The sequence below is a fragment of the Falco punctatus genome (genome assembly GCF_963210335.1).
Source record: "Falco punctatus genome assembly, chromosome: 8".
Lineage (NCBI taxonomy): Eukaryota > Metazoa > Chordata > Aves > Falconiformes > Falconidae > Falco > Falco punctatus.
The window spans coordinates 4755792-4776850 of NC_137588.1; the positions used below are offsets into that span (position 1 = coordinate 4755792).

Sequence of the window (21059 nt, forward strand, 5' to 3'; positions counted from 1 at the left end):
AATCTTTAATAGACTAAACTAGTATAGAAGCTTGTGTCAACTCAGACTGTAAGTTAGGTATTCTGTGTAGCTGAAAATGTGTTTGACTTTTGCAAGCCTCTTAGGCAAAACTTAGCGCTTGTAGCTAGCATGATCACACTGCAAGGAGCTGTTACAGCTTTTTAAATAAGGAACAGATGAGTGAAGCGTTAACTTGATAGACGTGTTGAAGAAGTATGTGACAGGCAAGGTAATGCGTCAAGCTGTATGTATTATTTCAGGAAATACTAGTAAAGGGGAAGTAAATTGCTCTTGACTGTCGTGGTGAAATCCATTGCAGTCTGCCAAGAGGCTAGCTTGTCCTCAGCACTTCTTCCAGAAGTGAGTGTGTGGCAGTATAAATTTAATTGTGCAGTAATGAACTGACCATGAGAAGCCCAGTTGTATGGATAACTGGTTTTTTTTTTTTCTCTCCATAGGCCTTTGGTCCTTTGATTTGACTGTCACACAGTTGCTCCAAGAAAATGTGGTAGAATCTGAAAGAGGTATCATAAATGGTGTCCAAAACTCCATGAATTATCTTCTTGATTTGCTGCACTTCATCATGGTCATCTTGGCCCCGAACCCTGAAGCTTTTGGCTTACTGGTGCTTATTTCTGTGTCTTTTGTTGCAATGGGCCACATCATGTACTTCAGATTTGCCCAAAAAAGCTTGGGAAAACAACTTTTTTTTTGTTGCACTCCTGATCCCAAAGCAGTCTCTGACTGTTCACCACCTGGTAATACATCTACTGTCTGAAAGGATCCACTTCTTACTAACCTGCTACAGGAATATCATGGCTAAACACATGCTGCCTTCTGTGACCCTGTCTAAGGTGTTTCTCTAGAGTTGAATGCAGAAGTTAGCTGTTTGAGGATGCTGTCCCAAGAGAGCTAAAATTCATCTCAGTTTCATTTTTACACTTATACAAAATCCAGCGTAGTTGGATCTTGACAGCTGGTGTTTCAAAGGATCCCGCAAGTCATACATCTAGTACTTATTTGATCGCAAAAAAAAGGTGAATTTGTGTTGCTGACTCCCCCAGCGATACTGTTTAGTGGGTATACGTACTCAATTTCTTCACGAATTCTGAACAATTCTTGTTTTCATAGAGAAAAATGAGAGGGATCTTTTATTTAGTTGCTTCAGAGTAACTTGATATACAGTATTTAGTGTTCTGGTTTTTTCTTTTTTTTTTTTCCCCATACCATGAATAGTTCTGCTCCCCTATCTTCTCAAATTGGTATAAACATCCTGCTTGGATTCCTGAAGTGGACTCCAAATGCCAATATTTTCCCCAAACACCTGTTTAGTATTCTATCTGTTTTGGTTTAACTTTAGAGAAACACTTCTGTAGTTTTGTGTGTTGCCTTACAAATTAGACAAGTGCTAGGTACAGGATATTGTATTACACTTTTGTTGCACTTGATAACATAACACACAGCCTCATTTTAACAGTTGCTATTAATGTAACATTATAAAGCATGGCTTTTTTTAATTGCAAGTGACAGGTCTGCTCAGGTTTGATGTAGCAGAAAGTGCTAAGGTCAGGAGTACTGGTACAGAAAGATAAAGTCTAGGGCTAACTTAGTTTTTGCCTCAGAGTACAAGCAGCTGTAGTCTATTTTGAACACCTTTTGTTTTCAGAAACCCTATTAAAACCTGACATATTGAAAAAATATTGAAAATTATTAGTATTCCAGACAAAAGAAGCCAGAAAGTGGATTTCTTGCATTTAGCTGTCTTACATGTGTGTGAATTTTGACTTAGTTTGATACTGCTAAAACAATGGGATGTTGGACTGCGTGGCCCTCTAAAGCAACTTCAGACTGATGAAGAATGTTATGTCCCTCTGATTTTCAAGAAGTTCTTGTGTGGTGTTTTTTTGACCCTGCACGTGTACTAACACAGTACTTTCATAGTCATTAACCATATGTGCACTTTTGTAGGAACTACTCTACGCACTTTGCGTTCGCAGTGGAGTTGAACCTGGTGGTGTTCTGAGTTTTCCTCTGGCATGACAGTATGACTTCTGAACTTCAATCTTTGTACAATGTTTGTTTGCAAAATAAGTGGTATGCAAAAACATATGACAACTTGCAAAAAGTGTCCTCTAACTTTTAAAGCTTTTTGTATTTTAGGTACTGTCCTTCACACAGTCATCTGTGTTGCCAGACTTCAACCCTGGAATGTAAGCGTGTGAACTCTGTTGACACTGAAGGTGTTACACCAGGGCTGAACCTAGGCCATTCATCATAAAATTTGCAATGATTTACATTATATATCAAACTAAATAGAATTTAAGCAAAAACCTCTAGAGGCTTTTGTCTCAAATTACAATATTTTGTAAGGGGAGGGGAAGTGAAGGAGTAGGAAGCCAATGTACAGCCAATGCACTTGTAGCCCTCAGTATTCAACAACTGGATGTAACAATCTTCCTCCTCTTAATGGACCAAATGTAGTCATTACTGCTATGTTACTGAAAGTTTCTCAGGGATGTTTTCACTAGGTTTATAAGTGTTTATACTTTGACCAAGCTTTTGGGTTTTGATATAATCAAGTAAAATATGTAAATTAGAATAGCTTTGAAATTTGTGACTCAGGACTGAGTGTAGCTTCTTAAGGAAAAGGGAATTTTGCCATCAGCAGAATTTGAGTCAGAAGACAAAACAAGCATATCTACATTTGTAGAATAAATATGCCCAAAGGAGGATAGCTTATACACTATAAGTACACTAGTAAATGAAATACCTCCGATTTGCCAAGTATGTTTTCTTATGTGTATCCAATCTAAATTGGGACCAGATTTTAATACTGCCGAATGTAAAGGTAGCCTGAACGTCAGTGAATGCCTCTATATGCACTTTGAACATCGGAATGCCACTGTATATATTGGATTCACTGGCCATCAGGGAAGCCAAGCTGGAAATGCAGCTTCTTGTGGGCTGTCTGTAGCCTACAGAACCCAGTGTGCCTAAAGCTTAATGCTGCAGCACTAAGCACCACGCATCCCAGAGAGGATGTATTCCTCTAGAGTGCTCTAAAAACATAACAGAACTGGGAACATACCATGTTCCCATGTGTTCCTAAAATTTTGTTTTTTTTTTTTATTCCAAGAGTAATGTAGTCTTGAGTTGCATAGAAATTTGTTGCATGAATGGATCCACTAGATAGTGCAGTCTGAATCTCGAGCCAAAAAAAAAGCAATGGAGGGACTGGACCTTTGTATTTTGTACACATAATATTGCTAGGATTCGTTTTCGGATACATGACTGGAAGGCAAGACAATCCTAAAAGAGAAGAAAGGTGGATACTAGCTTTAAGAAGAATAAAGATGTATACATTGGAAATCTTGTTATGTATTGGTCTGAGTTGGATGTCAAAAAAAATGTACGCTGCTTGAGCACAACCCATTTGTGTATAAGTCTTTAAGATGTATGCAGACACCTGTACTGATTAGTGCTTTGAAGCAATGTGGAGCCTGAAGTCTTACTTAGCAGGACTTTCATTAAGTAAGCATTTTTGGCCTTGTATTTATTTATTTTTTTCTAAAATGTATCCAATTTGGATGAAAACTGCCCTTAAAATGTGCGCACTAGAAATCAATCTTACCAGAATAGCATATTTTATTATAAAACCTTATGCTGGACATAGTATTGATTCATGTATTGCTGTTGTTAAAGCTAATGAATAAATTTGCATAAAATTTTATTTGTCCTGTGTTGTTCTGTTTGTGGGCATCTTGGTGTGCTGTGTTTAGCACGGATCTTGCAGATGAAGGTTTTCCACAGTGATGGGATGGAAACGGCTGTGAAGCACAAACAAATAGCATTGAGGAGGGAGCAGGTGACAAGTGTAGTAAAAGCCTTTCTGTGACTGAGCTCTGGCTTTAGTGAACTGATTTTTATTTAGTATCTGCAGCGGTAACCTAAGATGCAATAGCTGAAGCTGTGGTCTTACAACCTGAGCCCAGGACCGGTGTTGGTGATACAGCGGTCTGGTGTATTGGCTTGCTGAGCGACAGAAGGAAAAGGATTCTGCCTTCTCAGTCATCTTTTTAGTGTACTGAATCTGAGCTGATGGCCTTCTGCAGCAGCAACCCATAGGGGAGAACACTGGGCAGAAGAGTGGTCACAAATAAACGTGATGCTTTTAATATTCCAGTTTTAGTCTTGAAAAGTACCTGGTTCTTGTTCAGTGTATTAGGATACACTTAGGTGAGCAATCCATCTTTGGAAGGATGCTGTGCTCAGTCACTGGGGTTTCCCTGAACTGATTCCTCTTTGAACTAGAGGTTTTCCTAGAAAAATACCTGTGTGGGTTGTCCTCAGTTATTACCATGTTAATACCCTATGGGAATTAGATTTATTGCTAGTAATACTTAGTTATTCCCATGTGGGAATTAGAATGCAAGGCGTTAAAACTACAGCCTTCATTGCACGTACCAGCCTTGGTAGCATTAGGGTAAACGACGTGCCCCTGTAATGAGAGCTACAAAAACGTCAAAGTCAGGTTACCAGTTTTACATTTTTAAGAACCTTAACTTCCTTTGCTGCCACGTACAAACTGAGAAAAGCGTTAGTTCCAACTTGAAAATGTAGCCATGCTGATCCACTCCTGTAGGTACAGAGAAAAAAGAATTGTGAATCATGTTGTGCAGCAAACTTGGTGGATAAACCCCCTTTTTCTGGCTGAAGGTGGCCCTTCTCAGCTTACCCTTTCATGGCTTCAGGGTTTTCCTTTGCTCAGGTATTCATGTTTTGGCAAGTTCTGAGTTTTGTAAGACCCTGTGGAACTCTGTGCTCAGCAAGCAAACGCAGAATGATTGAAGACACCACTCTGTTTACTTGCTTGTTGCACTGCTTTGCTTACTAGGTGGTTGAGATACCAGCTCTGCCTGTGGAAGGCAATGTGTATTGCATGTTACATATTTTATTGTTTTGCTCTGGAATACTTAATTGCTTTTATTTTCAAAAGTTTTGTGGTTTGTTTTTTTGTTGGTTTTTTTTTCTGAGCACTGAGGATGCAGGGATTGAAAATTGAATCTTTTTAGAGGAAAAAAGGTAGTGTCAACTCAGTCCCTTCAATTTAAACTTTTTTTGTTTCCTTAATGAGAAAACTGTCTCTTACAAATTCCCCGAAAGGTTAATATCTAGTTGTTTTAAAATACTACAGTTACTGCTGTCTTTGCTTCTACAAAGCGCATGGTATACGTATCCCAGGTTGGCAGAGCTAGCTCGTTCCCTCCGTTAGCTGGTGAGCGTGCCCTCGGTGCCGGCTGGGGAAGATCACAGGTTTTCATGTCCTGGTGTTACACACGCCTTTCCCACTGGACAGAGGCTCCTTTCACAGCCTCCTACATGACTGCTTTTGCAAAGCATGTATTTAAGCTCTTGATCTACAAAGGATCACAATTTGAAGGTAGAGCTTCATAAAGAAACCAACTATTCTGTAATTGCTATGATCAGGCAATTCCAGGCTCGTTAAAAATAATCATTTCCACTGCTTTTTGGTATTAGAAACTCGCAGCTACTACTGAGTGGATGCCAAGTCATAGGTTCTTTGTGACTTTGAAATGGTAATGGTTTACAAGTGAACCCGGAGTAATTCCGAGTGAAGTTTGTTTCTACTAGAGCAGAGCACAAGAGATCCAGCTTTTCTGAGCCTGGCGCTGTGGGGGTGCTGATGCTGTTCACCTGCCTCAGGACTGACGTGTTTCCAGTTGTGCCGTACCCTGCGTTCAGATCTTTCTCAAGTACTCGGTACTGGAGAAGCTAGCAGCAAGTATTACTAGTCCTTACTATCTCACCTTGTATACTTGCACATTGGTTTTCCTCCTTGGGGGTGCCGTTACCTGCAGGGTGTAATAATCGCTGTAGGACTGAAAGTATTTTATTCCTGGAGGAAGGCTATGCCTCTAGCTTCTGCTTTAAACAAGACAGACTATATTTTGCAACTCCGCAGGGCAGAAACAACTGAGCAAGGATGTTTGCTTAAAGGCTTGCAAAGTGCATGGACAAAGTGCACGCTGTTCAATAATGCTTTTTCAAATACTTCAGCTTGTCCTTGTGCAGGTCAGTACTTCTTTCTAGTTAAACTTTATTGCAGTTGGTCACAGGAGAAGCATGCAACTGTGTGCTTTCCACTCTTATTCTAGGTATGGAGTGATGGAGCAATCTGTCTTCACACATGCCGAGTCAAGAGTTCTTAATCCTTTGTAAATGCACGGGAAGTTACTCATGTTTAGAAAATCTGACTCTTCTCCTTTGGCAGATAAGGGAAAGAGAATGTACAGTAGACGCTGCTGTTAGAACTTCAGTGGGTATCTAAGCATACCTCATTACGACCAAAACCACCCCCCAAAACAGCAAACTGCTGATTAAAGCTGTACAGATTGGCTTAGAAGACAGCGGTATGTAGCCTGTATGATTCATGAATTGAGTCGTTCTCTTTCAAACTGGGAAAAATGGAGTGCTGCATCCCATCTTTCCTTCATGTCCACCTTGAAGAGCCGTGCTAGCTGGAAAGAAACCAGAAGAGTGCAACGGTTGTAATCACAGCTCTAGGAAATGAGACGAGGGTGAAAGAATTAGGGTCATTTAGAGACGAGAGGTGATGTGATAACAATACCTGACTGGTAAAAAGGGGATGGGACTAAGGTATAATCTTGCCTGAGAAGACAAGCATCAACAAAGTCAGATTACAGCATGCTTGAAACCTTGGAAGTCGTGGAGTTTCTAATCCTGAATGTCTTCTAGGGTAGGTACCGTTTTCCCAGCTCTGTTCTTCTCCGATTGCATGTGATGTGTTTCTGCAGTTCTTCCAGTTCAGTGTTTCCTCTAGGACCACTGCTGGGAGAGCCGGGTGCTTCACACGGACAACACCCCCCGCCCTGCCAGCTAACCGCCTCCAGAGAGCTGCCCAGTGGGCAGCTGGTCCATCAATCCATGTATCTTTTCCCTTCGTTTAATGTCTTGGTCTTTGCTTTCAGTTTGCGAGCCATCTCGGAATTCACTCTTACGAGCTGTTCTGCGGGATTATTAGAGCTTTCAGGCATCTTTTATACAAGCGAAAGCTTTTTTGCTGGGTGCTGTCAGAGCCCGCGGTCACCGCGGTCAGGTTGCGTGGAGCAGTGATCCAGCACCTTTGCGAAGGGGTGCTGGCCAAAGACGGAGAGCCGAAATACGTGTTCGAAAGAACAAAGTAGTTCATGTGAAAATCTTCTTTATGCTTGGAAAGTACAAGCAAAGCAGCTTCAGCACCTTTTCACCTAAAGATCCTTTTTAAGTAGGACACCTCAGGCGAAGAAAACTCCTGACGTTAACATTTGCGATACAGTTCAAACCATTTCAGATACTTTGTCTTGCACTGAAGGACTGAAACCGACGCCTCTTGATTAATGTTCACATAATTTCAGCCAAGAATCTTCTTTAACTGAACAAAGTCTTCTGAATTATTTAGTATGATAGTTAGGAGTACTACATTTGACCTCAAGTTTTTTTGTTACGGCAGGACGAATATCCCTGTTTTCATTAGACAGACTGGCCAGGAGTGTTTTCCAGAATGCCCACATGTGATATTCCTGGTATGTACGTATCCCCTGCAGCCTGCTGCTTTGAGATCTTCAGGCTGGCGGTGGCCTGCTGATTTCAGTAAGGGCTGCAGACCTCAGCTTGGAGGGTTTGGACAGTGTGTTTCCTGGGGCTGCTCCTAGAAAGGCACAGTTGGGTTCTAAGGATGCTAAAAAGTTTGAATCCCTTCACTTCTGGGAGCTCCCTCCCCTTGGCTGACCACGTTACACATAAGAACCGACAGGGAGTTATAAAAATATGTGGTCTATCCAGCTGAGAAAGAGGGAGGAGGAGTTGTCCATGTCAGAAATATTTGTTCAGCTGCTACTGGAGTAAGGCCAGTCAACGTTACTGTTTACAGTATGAAGTGTGCTGCAGTTCATTTATCTTCAAACGATAACAAAGCAAGATAAAGAACCCATTCTTTGGGACATTTTTGAGAAAAGTTTCAGAGGAACAAAACTGACCCGAAACTTCAGGAGCTTTTGTAAAATTTATTTACTTGCTTGGCTGCAACGTCCTATTCTCTGTCATCCTGTACTGACCTTGGCATTCCCCTGCCATGTCCAAAAAGCGCAAACTGGGATGCAGCTGGGGAGCGAGGAAACGCTGCAGAGCTCCCGTGGGGGTGTCTGAGCGCAGGCGGAGCTGCGCCGCCAACCCCCCCTGCAAATTTCAGTAGCATCATCTCAGGGTAGCAGTGGACTGAGGGGATGGCATCAAACATTTCCCACAACCCCTGCACACCACGGGGCAGCTGGAATACAACCGGTTCCTGGGGAGAAACACAGCAAATAGCACTAGAAGTGGTATATGCCCATGGAAGAATGGGGGAAAAAAAAATGTTTCTCCCAGGAAGAAAGTTTTGTACAGGGAAGGCTCCTGAATGTCTTTTTGAAAAGCTTCTTCCCCGTTCTGAAATACCAAGAAACGTCATCTGTGTCAGGAAGCCTTTATTTACTTATTTTGAAGACAGAATGTTTCTCTTATTGCATCTTACTGTAAAGCAACAGCTGTTTTTGTCATGCACACCTCAAGGACCTTTACCTTTACAGCCTTTGTACTGCCTTTACTGTCCCAGGATAGCCTTTCCGGGGATTTTCAGTTGCCAAAGAAAGAGAAGTCATGCTTTTGCTCTTTTGTTTTCTATTATCTTGCTCTAACAAGTGCCTGAAGCTGGCAGCTACCGCTAGCCTCAGTGCAAACCCCACAGTGTCTACAAAAGAATAAACCAGATCTCATCGCTTTCGGTTCCCTGCCCTGAATCCGTGTCATTAGGCTCATACTTAGCCAAGAGAGGGAAACTGCTCTCCCACTGTTTGTTCCCTCTAGTTCTTTAATTTTGTGTGATTATGTGGACACAAGGGAGAACAGGTTTTCTGAACAGAGGAATTCAGTCAATAGAGCAATCAGACCTGAGGGTGCCTAATCTTTGGACTCACAGCAAAAGAAGCCTGATTAGACAATAACAGATTTATTTTTTTTTCTTAATATGAATGCTTAGATACATCCTCCCTCCACAAATTATGAGCTCTTATCCAGATCTACTTTGCTAACCGAGACTAGATTTTCAGTAACAAAATGGTAGCTTGGGTTATTAACGTACCAGTTCAAGTTCAGGGCTGTAGAGGGACGTACGGTTTCATTTTATCTGCTCAGCTGTGGTAAAATCTAAATGTTGTCTTATCTAAATGGAACAGAGCAAACAGAAGAGACCAAGGCTGATAGCTGCCCGTTCAGCAGAGGGCTGTGACTTCGGGCTGATTCTGTACTTCTTCCCCCTGTTGCATCCGCTGCCTGGTTGGCATCCCCTTGGCCACAGGGGACACAGGGGAGGTGACATCGGGGCATGGCAACCAACGAGCTAGGAAATCATACCGACCGCCTCAGTGCTTCCTGCTAAGTCCTCTGACCCGTGACGAAGGACTGGGCGTGCAGAGCAGCGTTCCCCTCACCCCTAGCCGCAGACCACCATGCCCACAGAGCTCCACACCGCACCAGTTACGTCTGTGCGTCCAGGATAGGTGCCGAGTTCTGGGTCTGCACGTTTCCCACGCGTCCCCTGTTTGCTGAAGCAATTCTCTATTCATTGACAGATTTGACACCAGTAAAGAGGGTGGCACCCCCGATCAGTGGCATTTCAGCAGGGTTGTCAGTGTTTGCCAGGGGCTAAGCCTCAGGGTGCCGGCGTCGCTTGCAGCCCGGTGCCAAACAAGGTGGCCAAGGCAGCAGCAGCAGCTTTCCCTCTCCTAGCTCGCCAGCTGTGTGCAGTGTTACTCGGGGGCGCACCCAAGCACTCCTTGAGGTCATTCTGTGCAGACATCCGTGCACTGCTGTTATAAATTCCAAGCACTTCACCTTGGGAAAGGACAACAAGCAAATGTGGTACCAAATTAATAAAGATGTATGTTCAGAGAATTATTTTTCTATGACCGTTTCGGTCTTCTAATTCTCTTCATTAAAAGACAGAATTGTTCTGATCCTCCTTGTTAACACTTCAGAATAGAAGGGTATCAGTATGTTATCCTGCTTCTCGTTAGAGACATCAAAAACCATTTAGTCCCTATATATTGCTGCCTGTGAAAACTGTTACTGAGTGAAAGTTTAAGCCATAAAATAGGAATAGCTCACCTCGGTGGTACTGACTGCGATTCCTCCAATGCGTTTTTATTCAGCTAACTTTGCTTACATCTACGAATAACACTGTTCAAAGAAAAGGGAAAGACCAGTTTTGCAAGCCCATCCTGAGGAAGTGATACAAGGCATTATTAGATGTGCTTGAGGATGAGTCAGCGTTCTTATCTTACATCACCCTAAATAAATTATACCAGAAGCTGGGCTACGATCACAAAACAATAGGATGGGGAAAGTCAACCAATTCTGGAAGCCTTCAGTGTAAAAGTTGATTAGGAATGGAAAAGACGGTTCTGGGTTTCACAGAGCAGCAAAGCATGGCTGATAGCAAGAGAGGCAGGGGAGAAAGCAGTTGCTATAATGGACTATTTGTCCAGCACCTGTAGGAGAGCACGTTGGAGAGCTCGGACTGGGACGATAAAAATGTATAAACCAGCAAGGAAGCGGGAGGTACGGCAGCCCACCGGGAGCGTGTGACAGAGGCCTCACAGATCCTGCAGAATGAGATTAATTAGTTTCACGAGGTTACCTCTCTTCTAGTCATCCTTTAAATCCCTGCACCCTTCAGACCTCTAGTTTATTCAGGGGACGTTCCCACCCTTCCCTGCACCCTTACCCCTGGAGCATCGCTCGTCACGCTGCAGTAAAACACCTCGAGATCCTGCTCCTGCCTCTGAGGTCATCCTCAGTGAGACAGTCCTGTGCCATCCTAACGATACCCACTGAAGGTTAATTAATACAGGTCGTTTGTGTCCTGGGCTTGATAAATGCAGAAGACCGCTATTGCTGGGCTCTGATATCAGCCTCGGTCATTCGCTGCTGAAATCTTAAAAAGTAGTACCAAGAAACAAAACGTGTTTGTGGATTTCAGGAAGAGTAACCTATCGGGCAGAGACCAAGAGCAATTACCTAATCACAGCTGCGCTGAGGAGTTCAGCGAATTACTCACGAACTTGTGAGAAACAGGGAGCACAAAGGTAGCTGTAATTATCCTGTGCTAAGGGTTCTTCATGCCGTACAGCAGAAATGGGTAGCACGAAGTACCTAGGACCCCCCGTGCGGCGCGGATGTGGCAGGTGGCCCCTGCCAGGCAGCTTTGCTGAAGCAGCAAACGAGCTCAGCGCGTCTCTTCAACAGACCTCATGTGTCCAAGCCACCACAACTTAGAGTTCCGTAAAGAAAATTCTGGAAATACCATCCTCTGCTGAGTAAACTGCCCTCCGCTGAGCTGGGCGAGCCGGGCTGCCCACGCTTCCTGCCTGGAGACCGTTTTGTTTTTCCAAGACAGATTTTATTTGCAAGAAAAAATACATGATTGTATGTAAGTTACAGACAAAATGCAAGGGCTGCAACTTCAAGGAGCTGTGTCACCGCAGACGTTTTTCTTACCCCTCTTGTAATAAGAAGTGCATGAGAATGTTTCGTTATGCGATACCCAGACTCTTGTGTAAAGGTTACAGGGCGGATGGTTAGAGGGTGATATACTTTATGTTCTTTTAGAAAACACCAGCGCGGTTTAAATGGCCAGATGTTACACGGGTGGCGGTCAGCCACCGCCCGGGATGTCGGATCGGCCAGAGGGGTGGGAAGCAACACTCCCAGAGGGAGCAGGGAAAACTGCAGTAATATTTCTTCCCTTCCTAGGCTTCTCCCTACACTGTCTCCGTGGCCATCCCCCGGGGGCTGCTCGTCGTGCCCCGTTCCTCTCCGGGCTAATGATCCCTGGGCACCCAGCAGCAGCCGTGGTGCCTCAGGGCCAAAGCAAGAGGTGCCGCACGCCGGCACTGGGGTCTGGAAGGGGATGACTCCCCTGCTGCTGGAAAAGGGCTGCCCGGCCGCCATGGGCGGACTTTGCTAAGTTCGTCCCAGCAGCCTGTGCCGTGCTCTCTGCTGATAAACACAGGACTTCAGCCCAGGGCTCTATCGCAGCAGGGCAGATGGAATAAGGGAGGAGGTAAACAGGGCACCCAGAGAAACTGGGAGGGCAGCTCTTGTCTCTCCCCCTGCCTGTGGGATGCCAAAGGCCGGCAAATTGTCATTACAGAGCCTATTAATGAGCATAATGAACTCCAGCTGGAGGTTTTGAACTCAACGTTTTAAACCCCCTCCCTCCTTGTTAAGGGCATTAAGCAGTCACTTTTTCCAAGACCTTAGGGACAACCACTTCCCTCATATTAATTCAATCTTCTTTAAATGATCAAGGCTCTTTCTGCTCCTTAGGTCTAAGAAATAGCTTATAGACTATGTACTGAGAGCATTGCCCCCCCACCAGAGGGGACTACAACAGAGGGATGAGCAATACCTGCTACCCGCCGATGCCATGTGTGTAGAAAGGCAAGTACAGTTTCTTTTAAGGTGTCTCAAATTCAGAATGCTTCGAAAATGTGTTGGGGGCTTTCTTGTTCTGTTAACGTTTAATGTGAAAGGAAGAGCTGCAGTAGGAGAAAACAAACTTGCTATTCTTTTTCTTCCAAGTATTCAAGGAAGACACTTCTTCACCCTCTGCAGCTCTTCAGCAGACTTCCCACTGCAGAGAACACTGATAACTTGTATGTGCTTTGCCAAGTGAAATACTATTTTTGGTATGAGCCTACGGGTATGATTCAGCAGTTTCCTAGCTAGCAAGTAGTTCAAACCTATCCCAGAGTATTTTAAGACTTGCTATCATGTGTTTCTTAGTAACAGTTTTCCTCTCTTGCTTTATCTGTGATTATATGGTAAATCTATTAATGTATCACTCATTAATAATAACTATGGGAGCACACTGGGTTATACAATACAGTGGGAGGGCTCAGTCAAATGGATACAGTGGCCGCTAAAGGTACTCATGTTCAATATAATTGTTACGGCACTCTTTTAAGATATGTTAATTCTTGTGAGAAAACTAAGTTTGAACTAACAAGGTCTGAAATCCTTGAAATACAACCCCAGCAGGGTCAACTCCTTGGTTTTGTACCATCCTACCTATGTGTCACGCTGCACACGGGTGGAAGGATTAGTAATCTTCTCAAGGCTGCTAGTGCAGATGTAGCAACTGGTGTTGTAGTTCCTGGAGTGGGGTTCTGGTTGTGGTTACCTATTTGACATTGACAAGAAAAAATTAACACCGTGGTCAGAGGTCAGCTGTCAGGCTGGAAACTTGACCTGATGGCCTAAGTGTGAACACAAGCATAATGGAAAAGGTGGGATTCAACTGTCTTAAAATATGGGATGTGCGTGTGGGAGGCTCTTGTTTAATCTGCAGCCGGGTGTGCGTTACTGTGACTGTCGTGTGTTGGGGCTTTGTTCTGCATAGCAGAAATACAGCATCGTGAGCAGCAAGTGGTGTTCCTGCTGCCTTAAAAATCTCAATTAGAACTGAAAAGGAAACACAACTCACATGACGGATGCTTCAGCAGTTTACAAATCCCCTTTCTTTGTTCACACAGGACTGCTTTGCACAGATCCCCTCTCCCCGCTGCCCTGCCATCCTGCTGTGTCACTGGCTAATAGCAAGTGTGGGAGCATCTCCGCCTCCAGCTTCCCCAGCAGGAACCTTGAATAGGTGCTTTACTGTGGGAAGGCACTTGGGTTCCCTTACTACAGCAGCCCCCTTGTCCCATAAAGCCGGCTTTCACAGCTCCCCCTCAATCTTCAGGCAGAGAATAGGATGCAGCACATCCGATGCCCCTGGACACATCCAGCCCATCCCTCGCCGGGAGAGGGAAAGCCCGTGTGTAAGATGCTCCCCTGGGAGCCGCTGCAGCCTCCAGAGCTAGGGGGTGGCCAGGGTCCAGCAAGTGGCCTCCCAGCTCCCTGCAGCAGCCACCCTGCCAAGGGACTGCCCAGCTCATTTGTCTTCTGAGGGGCATGAAGATTAGTGGGGTTGTAACAGGGCAACTTCCAGTGTCCCTGAAATCGAACGTGTTCCTCCAGAGAACAATTTCTTACTATTTCCTTTGCAGGGAGGGGCAGGGAATGAGAGGTGGAAAGAATCTGACCTGATAGCACAGTGCTTGCTGAGAAAGCATGAAATACCAGCACAGTTCTCCGTGGAGTTTAGTGGTTGCTGTTGTTCATATGGGAGTGAGGCACCTGAAAGCCTTTGCAAACTCTGTCCGTGATCTAGAACTGAAGTTTCCACCTGGGCAATAAAACTAGAGATCAGTTGTGACCGAACTGGGGAAAAAGATTTCTTGAGAAGGGAGGGGGGAAAAAAAACAACTGTGGATCTTGCTCAGCCTCAAACATTTGAACATTCTTGGCAAAACCTGAAAAAAATCAACAACAAAAGAACATGTGCTCCAAAATATATTTTGGGAAAGCCAAATTATTGGGCCTTATCCAAAGCATGACTGAAAAAGCAACATGCTCTAAACAAAAGTAACTCTGCGAAGTGCAACATTCAGATGTTTTTAAATGTCAAACCTGAACAACTCACTTGTTTGCTTTTTTTCACTAAAGTGAAGAGGAAAATCTATTTATTTTAGTTGAAGCTGTTCTGATTTAAACCAAATTCACAACAAAGCTAGTTAACACCCTAGCCCCAGCCTGCTGACTTGTGCTTTGGAGGGTACCGGGTGTATGAAAATGAACTGGTAAGAATGAGCATGATGCCACAGCAAGGCACCAGCATAGCAACAAGCCAAAGAATCAAGACAATAAAACCCCTCCGAGAATGAATCCGTTGCCCTTTGGCAAAGGTAACCTAAGAAAATGGCTGTGGAAGGGTTTGGGAATTTGTTCACTCAGCTGTCCAGGGGCAGGATTAAACACTTTGGCAGTGAAATGCAAATGTGAGGCGTGTCACGGGAGGTTTTCCCTTGGCTATTGCTGGCAAAGTAGGGCCCTTAGGGTGCCTTTACTCACCTCTTGACCTAACCAGTCAATACAGGGGGAAAAGTGTTTATCAGAAGGTACGTTAAAAAAAATCTGGAGTAGCTGGAGTAGCGAAAGCTGGCCTGTGCCTGCTGCCTTAACGCAGTATGAATTAGTAACTGACGATGGAAGCTGCTTTTTTTTCCCCCTCTTTCCCCCCCCCCCCCCCCGGATTCCCACAGTTTACATTTTTGTAAGCAAGTGAAGCTAAATGAAAATATGAATGCCTTGCAGACCTCTGGGCTTGTCAGCCGCTATGTAAGGCAAAGTTCAGCGCTCTGTGCTCCATCGCTGGGATTCTTGGCAGCCCAAGCTTTCCTCCTACCGCCGCTGGAGCCGTGCCATGGCCGGTTCCAATGTCTCCTTGTTTTAGTCTTTGAGAAGCTGACAGAGGACGTCTGGCATTCTACCTGTATCTTTCCCTTTTTTTTTTTTTTTTTTTTTTTTTTTTTTTTTTGGTGCGGGGGAAGAAAACCCACCCTAAAATCAACTCTTGACACTGCTGTGTTTGGTCCTTGAGGAAATTACTAAAGCATTGAAATTTCACTAGAAGTTCCCAACACTTTGGGCAGATCCTTGTGTTAAACAGAAGTCTCTGGCAATCCAAGGCACTGGTAAAGGTTACGGTTTTGCAAAAGGTTGCACTTAGTTTTAGATTCTTCTAGCAAAGGTGCTCGTGAAGTTCCTAGGTGGTGACAGTCTTTTCTTTGTGTCTGGTGGTTTGTTGGTCTTGTTGTTTGGATTTGGGTTTTTTTCCCCTATATGCAAGAAAGTCCCTTACCAACACACATTATGCTTCTGGACGGAGGCAGGACTTGCTCCTACCTGCTCAAGCTTTGTTCTTCTAATATATAAAATAATACACTGCTCAAATTGCGCATGCCGGTGGTTCCATGTGCCCGGAGAGCCAAACACCCTTCTAAAGCAGGCTCTGAAATCACTTCACCTGTGATTTTCATTAAACGCTGTTTAATGAAATCAGAGAGAAATCTGGACAGGACCTTCCATCATTTAAAAGTTAATACAGCGTTGCCTTTACCACTCATCTTTCATTTCAGATTCTGGAAATGTTTAGAATGAGAAGGATATAAACATAAAGGTTGGGTGCCACAGATCTGATAAGGCTATCGATTTGAAGCCTAAACCTTTATTTTTCAAGGTAAACTTTGACTCTAAATTCTTGTGGCAAGCACTTGACACAAATCAACTCCCTGCGTGGGCTGCTGCCCTCGGGAATGAGAAGGAACTAAAGCATTGCTGCTCTTACTAGTAAAGTATTATCAGAATGACAATTACAGCTGCTCACAGAATCACAGTCCACTTTGCCGACTGCAGACTTTGATTCTTTGCTGCCCTGAGCGGGAGTTCTGCTCTCAGGATCAGCAAAGGTGTGCCGTCTGCTCCGAGACGGCTTTATCACGGCTAGTATAGATTTTTGAATTGCATTAAATCGCTGAACCCGAACTCTGATTACGAGTCACGGAGCAGCTGTTGCAGAATGCAGTAACCTATCTCTGAAAGAGGAAGCGATGTGGTGCTTTGAGGTAGAATTGTAATAATCAGTTTGTTAGGATTTGTTAATTTTTTTTTTTATTTTTTTTTTTGCAAGTTCAAGCTTCTCTTTTAAGTTGGGCTTCATTCAAGGAACGATATGGAGCAGTTGCTGGAATGATTTAAGCTTTATGAACTATTGGCATGGCAGCTCAATTACTTCTCCCTTTGCCTGTAACAGCGCTCATTATTGGGTTTGTTTCCTGAGTTTAACAAATGCCAGGAAAATTATGCGCTTTAAGCTGAGAAACTACAAGTGAAAAATATGCACGGAGGAAGTTTTTCAAAAAAGCCTAGGTTCTGTTGGCTGGCCGAGGTGTAGGAGTGGGCACACACACAAAAAACCCCAACCCTATCTGCAATAACCAGCACTCTAAGAGAAGCTCTCATGTTTTGCCCACGGATTGTTGTTCATCACCCATTGCAGAAAACCAACAAAAATTGGTCAGATTCTGGAAAACTTCTGCTTAACTACTAACACGGTGGAAACTTCAGCTGTCCTGCTCTCTGACAGGGTGAATACAAAGGTTCTCTATGAACTAGCAGACAACCAGCTTTAAAGGTGACTCTACCATTCAGCCTGGCTGATCATCTTTAGCTTGATATCCCAGGCTGAGCGTGTTCCTGAGCTTCCAAAGAGTGGGAGCGCTTCGAAAGGCTTCGTTAAGGAACGGCTCAGAGCTCCGGTCCGCGTCGGCATTTCCCCACCCATCCTCCCTGGAGCACTGCACCTCTAAATGCACTGTGACACAGGGCTCCGTTCTCGTGCCACATCCCTGTCACTGCGTGTCTAGTACTGGAGGAATAAAAAATAGTGTATTTTTGAGTTGCTTTTGATGGGAAATCAGTAGTCTTCATGATAATTTGTGAGGTTTCAAACGCTCATTTATTGCCAAAGTAGTGGAAATATTTCCTTAAAGAGAGATGCGGCGTACAGTAAAACATTTCTCAGCACATCGAAGAGATGTGGATGTGAGGCGCGTGATGTATAAAACACCATCTGCAGTGTACCGAGTCTGCTTAATTTAACACGGCAAACTTCACCCGAGCCATGAAACACACCTTCTGTGCAGGCAGTGCTGGGGAAGCAACAGCGTGCTGGAGGGCAGCTCCATCTGCTCGCCGCTGCTCAGAAGCTGCGACTAGCCGGGATGCTCCAGTCCCTGTCACCATCAGGAGGGTCACTATGCCTCTGGGTACGAGCGTCTGTCAACCCCACAACATTGTCTACGTGAACCAGAGAATTCATGCGGCACCCTTAACTCAGGATCGCTTGGTATAACATCTGCTTTATTTCTGCATTATTTCTGGTCTTAGAAAGAAAAAATCATGTTTCTCAGCACAGACAGAGCAAATATAATCATGCTGATACTTGTAATTGGGGAGTTTCATTTCCTTGAAACTCTTCTCTTTCCTCTGCCCTTGGAAAAACAGAAATGCAATTAGGAAGTCAAATTGCTGTCTATTAGTTATCTATGGAAAGTTGGCACATGCTTCACATGATCTTTATTTTTGTCTTGAAAAGAGCTAATGTGCTCTTTCACCTTGCATGTGGTCTGGAATGAACCCCTAGCTTTTGTTTGCCCTAGTTTAGAGAAGTTACTTTGTTGGGGTTTTTCTTAATTAATGCAAGCTAGAAATTAAAAGAAAACCACCCCCCAAAAACACAACAAACAAAAAAATCCCCTAAACAAACCAAAAAGACCCCACACGAACAAACAAACAAAAACGACAAAAAGAAGCTTAAAACTTAAGGTAAATATGAGTTACAAATATATGTGTAATATTAGTTTCAAGTAATTTCAGATGCTAGGATAAGAAGGGATTCTCAAATGACATTTTAATTAAAAAGTGTTTTTGTAGAATTCATATGGTGGGTCAGAAGTTATTTGTCACGCTGTACGGACGCTCGCCAGAAAGGGGGGGTGGGGGTGGGGTGGGGGCAGGAGGTAAGGACAAAGCGGCTGCAGGCTGCGAAGGGGCACCCAGCAGGAGGGCTTGCCAAGGTGCCCAGGCACTTCGTGAAGTGCAGGAAGAACAGGATAAAACCCAGTAAGGTAAATAAAAGCACATAATCTGTCTGCCTGTAAAGCTCTAAGAATGTGTTTTCTTACATGTCATCTGCTGAAGTTAGTCCATCAGGGGTTGTTCCTGCCTTTTGGTGAATGAAAGTTATTTTTTATTCAATTTACTTACTATAGCATCAGAAATGCAGGGTGGTTTTTTGTTTGTTTTTTTTTTTAATAAGTCCTGCAAATACTCCAGCCTCTTGAAACAGGGAAGTTGGGCTCCTCAGCTAAGTTCTGGTGGAGAACTACATGTTTGAGGGAAAATGGTTTATACTGTGCAGTACTACACCCATAATATGTGCACCAGGCGTGATGGTGCATCCTCATGTAAGCATACGTGTACTATCAAACTCTAAATGTACACAAAAATTGAGATTTCAGAAGGGGAAGTTTCTTTAAAAAGGAAACCTTAGCTGTAAATAGTCTATTTTAATAGATCAAACCCTGAGTTCAGTGCATTCCGATTCCAGCAACAAGCATGCTCTGTGGCTGGCCCCGGGGAGCAATCGCATTCATTGTGCTCATGACACGTAAAAATATACAAGAAATTGTACTTCTGAGGTTTCACATCCTTTCACAATGTAATCAGAAGACCCAGGAGCAGATGCCTGAGCAACGCCAGGAGTACTGCGGAGTCATATGTTTCCCATGGAAATCATTTGCGACTTCCCTCTCTTTACTGCCACGCATCTTCAAAGCACAAAACCAGCTTGTGTTTGGAGCGGAACGATTATTTGCTTTACATCAAAGTTTTATGTAGTTCTTAATTCAGACTAGGTTTCAAAGGAGCCACATTAACGCAGGTCTGTGTAATGCGTGGGTGGTGATGTGCTTCCCCCCCTCACGCTTTCTGCTGGTAGATCTCGCTATACTTTACAAATACTAACGAGCCAGCTGCTGGCCAGGAAGAAAACGTGGTCTGCTGTTTGACAGTAAGGACTGCTGCTAATTGTTGCTCATTCCTCCTGGTTTTGCAAAGAATTTTGAGAGCAGCCACCTCCACACCTTACCTGCTGTGTGACCTTAGCAGGATTATGGTCTGATATATCTCCAAGTATTTTAATTTTAAGCATCTGGGTGGTCTAGTCCGATATCGTACAACTTCGCCTCTCAGGATCATACCCTTGTTGCTGCTTGGATTGTTCCTAGGGGTAAGAATTTAAAATAAAACCCAGGCCTGTTGTCTTATGCTTAATGGCTTAAAGGGCTGCCTGAACAAGTTGTTTGATGTCACGTTCGTGATGCAACTGCAACACTTGAAAAAAATGAATTAGGAAGAGAAATTAATATGAAAAAAATCTATATGTTCTGTGTATTGTGCTGTAGGAGTCTATCAGTTGAGACAGCCATTGAACACAGATGATATTCCATGATAACCCCGATATTTGGATCCGCATATTAGGCAACTTCTTTCATCCTCAAGGCAAGCGCTGAGCGTTAACTAATAAAGAATGTGGACAGTGATACTCCTACCTGTACCCAAAGCCCTGCCTGTGATCCCGGGGTGCAGCTGTGTGCGGTGCTGCCGCCGCGGTGATGTGACCCTGCGCCGCAGTGCACTTGGGTCCGGCCCTGGAAACTGCTGGTCCTGCAGATTATTTGCAGAAAGCCACTTGTGAACACTTTGCTTTTGAATTTCACGCTCGGTCTAAAACTGATGTGAACCAAATGCTGCTTTTTCCTGAAAAGGCTAAAATGGCTTAATTTCGTAATGCCTTCACGGTAAATAGCCATTCCAGCCGTTGTGTCTGTAGTTCTCCGAAGGAGCTATATGCCTACATAGGGCAAGAGGTGAGAGTAGCTCTTTTGCAGTGTTATATTTACCACTATTATAACTATATTTAAAGATCTCTAGAATTGATGTTTTTTAAACAGGGTTAGCTCCTGGTTAAGTTCAAGAACAAAACTAAGACAGGACTTGTTTTCGTTCCTGCTGCAGTCCCTGGCTGTCAGGAACTGAGGCAGCAGAAGCGTTTTGCTTCCCAGGCTGCTGCAGCACAGGTGACAGCAGAGATGGGCGCTGCTGCACGGACGGGACTTTTCCTGGTGGTGTGACATCGAGGGGCAGAGGGTCCTCTCAGAGCAGGGAAACCTCAGCCCCTAACCTCCATCCGGGGGGGAATACCAGGCAGGAGTATCAACTAAATAGCTCTTCTTAGTGTCTACCTGCTCCTTATGCAGTGTGTCAACAGTTCTATTTTATATTTTTACTTTACACCTCCCCATCTCCTTTTTCTACTCACAGACTCTCAGTTCTACAGCAAGATGTGCTTCTTTCCAGGCCAGCCCCAGAGAGGAAACTTGGCAATAAAAATACAAATGAAACATCAACATTGTATGTATAGACATAAAAATGAA

At 44.0% G+C, this 21059-nt stretch overlaps 2 protein-coding genes across 17 annotated transcripts in view; one reads left to right on the top strand and one right to left on the bottom strand.

The window, feature by feature from the left end:
* SLC40A1 (solute carrier family 40 member 1) overlaps positions 1 to 3730 on the top strand; it is a 16780-nt gene extending 13050 nt beyond the window's left edge. Inside the window, exon 8 of the mRNA XM_080398852.1 lies at positions 459 to 3730. Coding sequence (XP_080254978.1) covers positions 459 to 778 — 320 coding nt within the window. The 3' untranslated portion in view covers positions 779 to 3730. The remainder of the gene's footprint in view (positions 1 to 458) is intronic.
* Positions 1188 to 21059, bottom strand: part of WDR75 (WD repeat domain 75) — a 53993-nt gene continuing 34121 nt past the window's right edge. For 6 of the 16 annotated variants that reach the window (XM_080398837.1, XM_080398840.1, XM_080398850.1 and 3 more), the window contains one exon: positions 1188 to 20289. The gene's annotated coding sequence lies outside the window, so the exon portion shown is untranslated. The remainder of the gene's footprint in view (positions 20290 to 21059) is intronic. The other 10 variants (XM_080398851.1, XM_080398847.1, XM_080398841.1 and 7 more) reach the window with 10 other exon arrangements.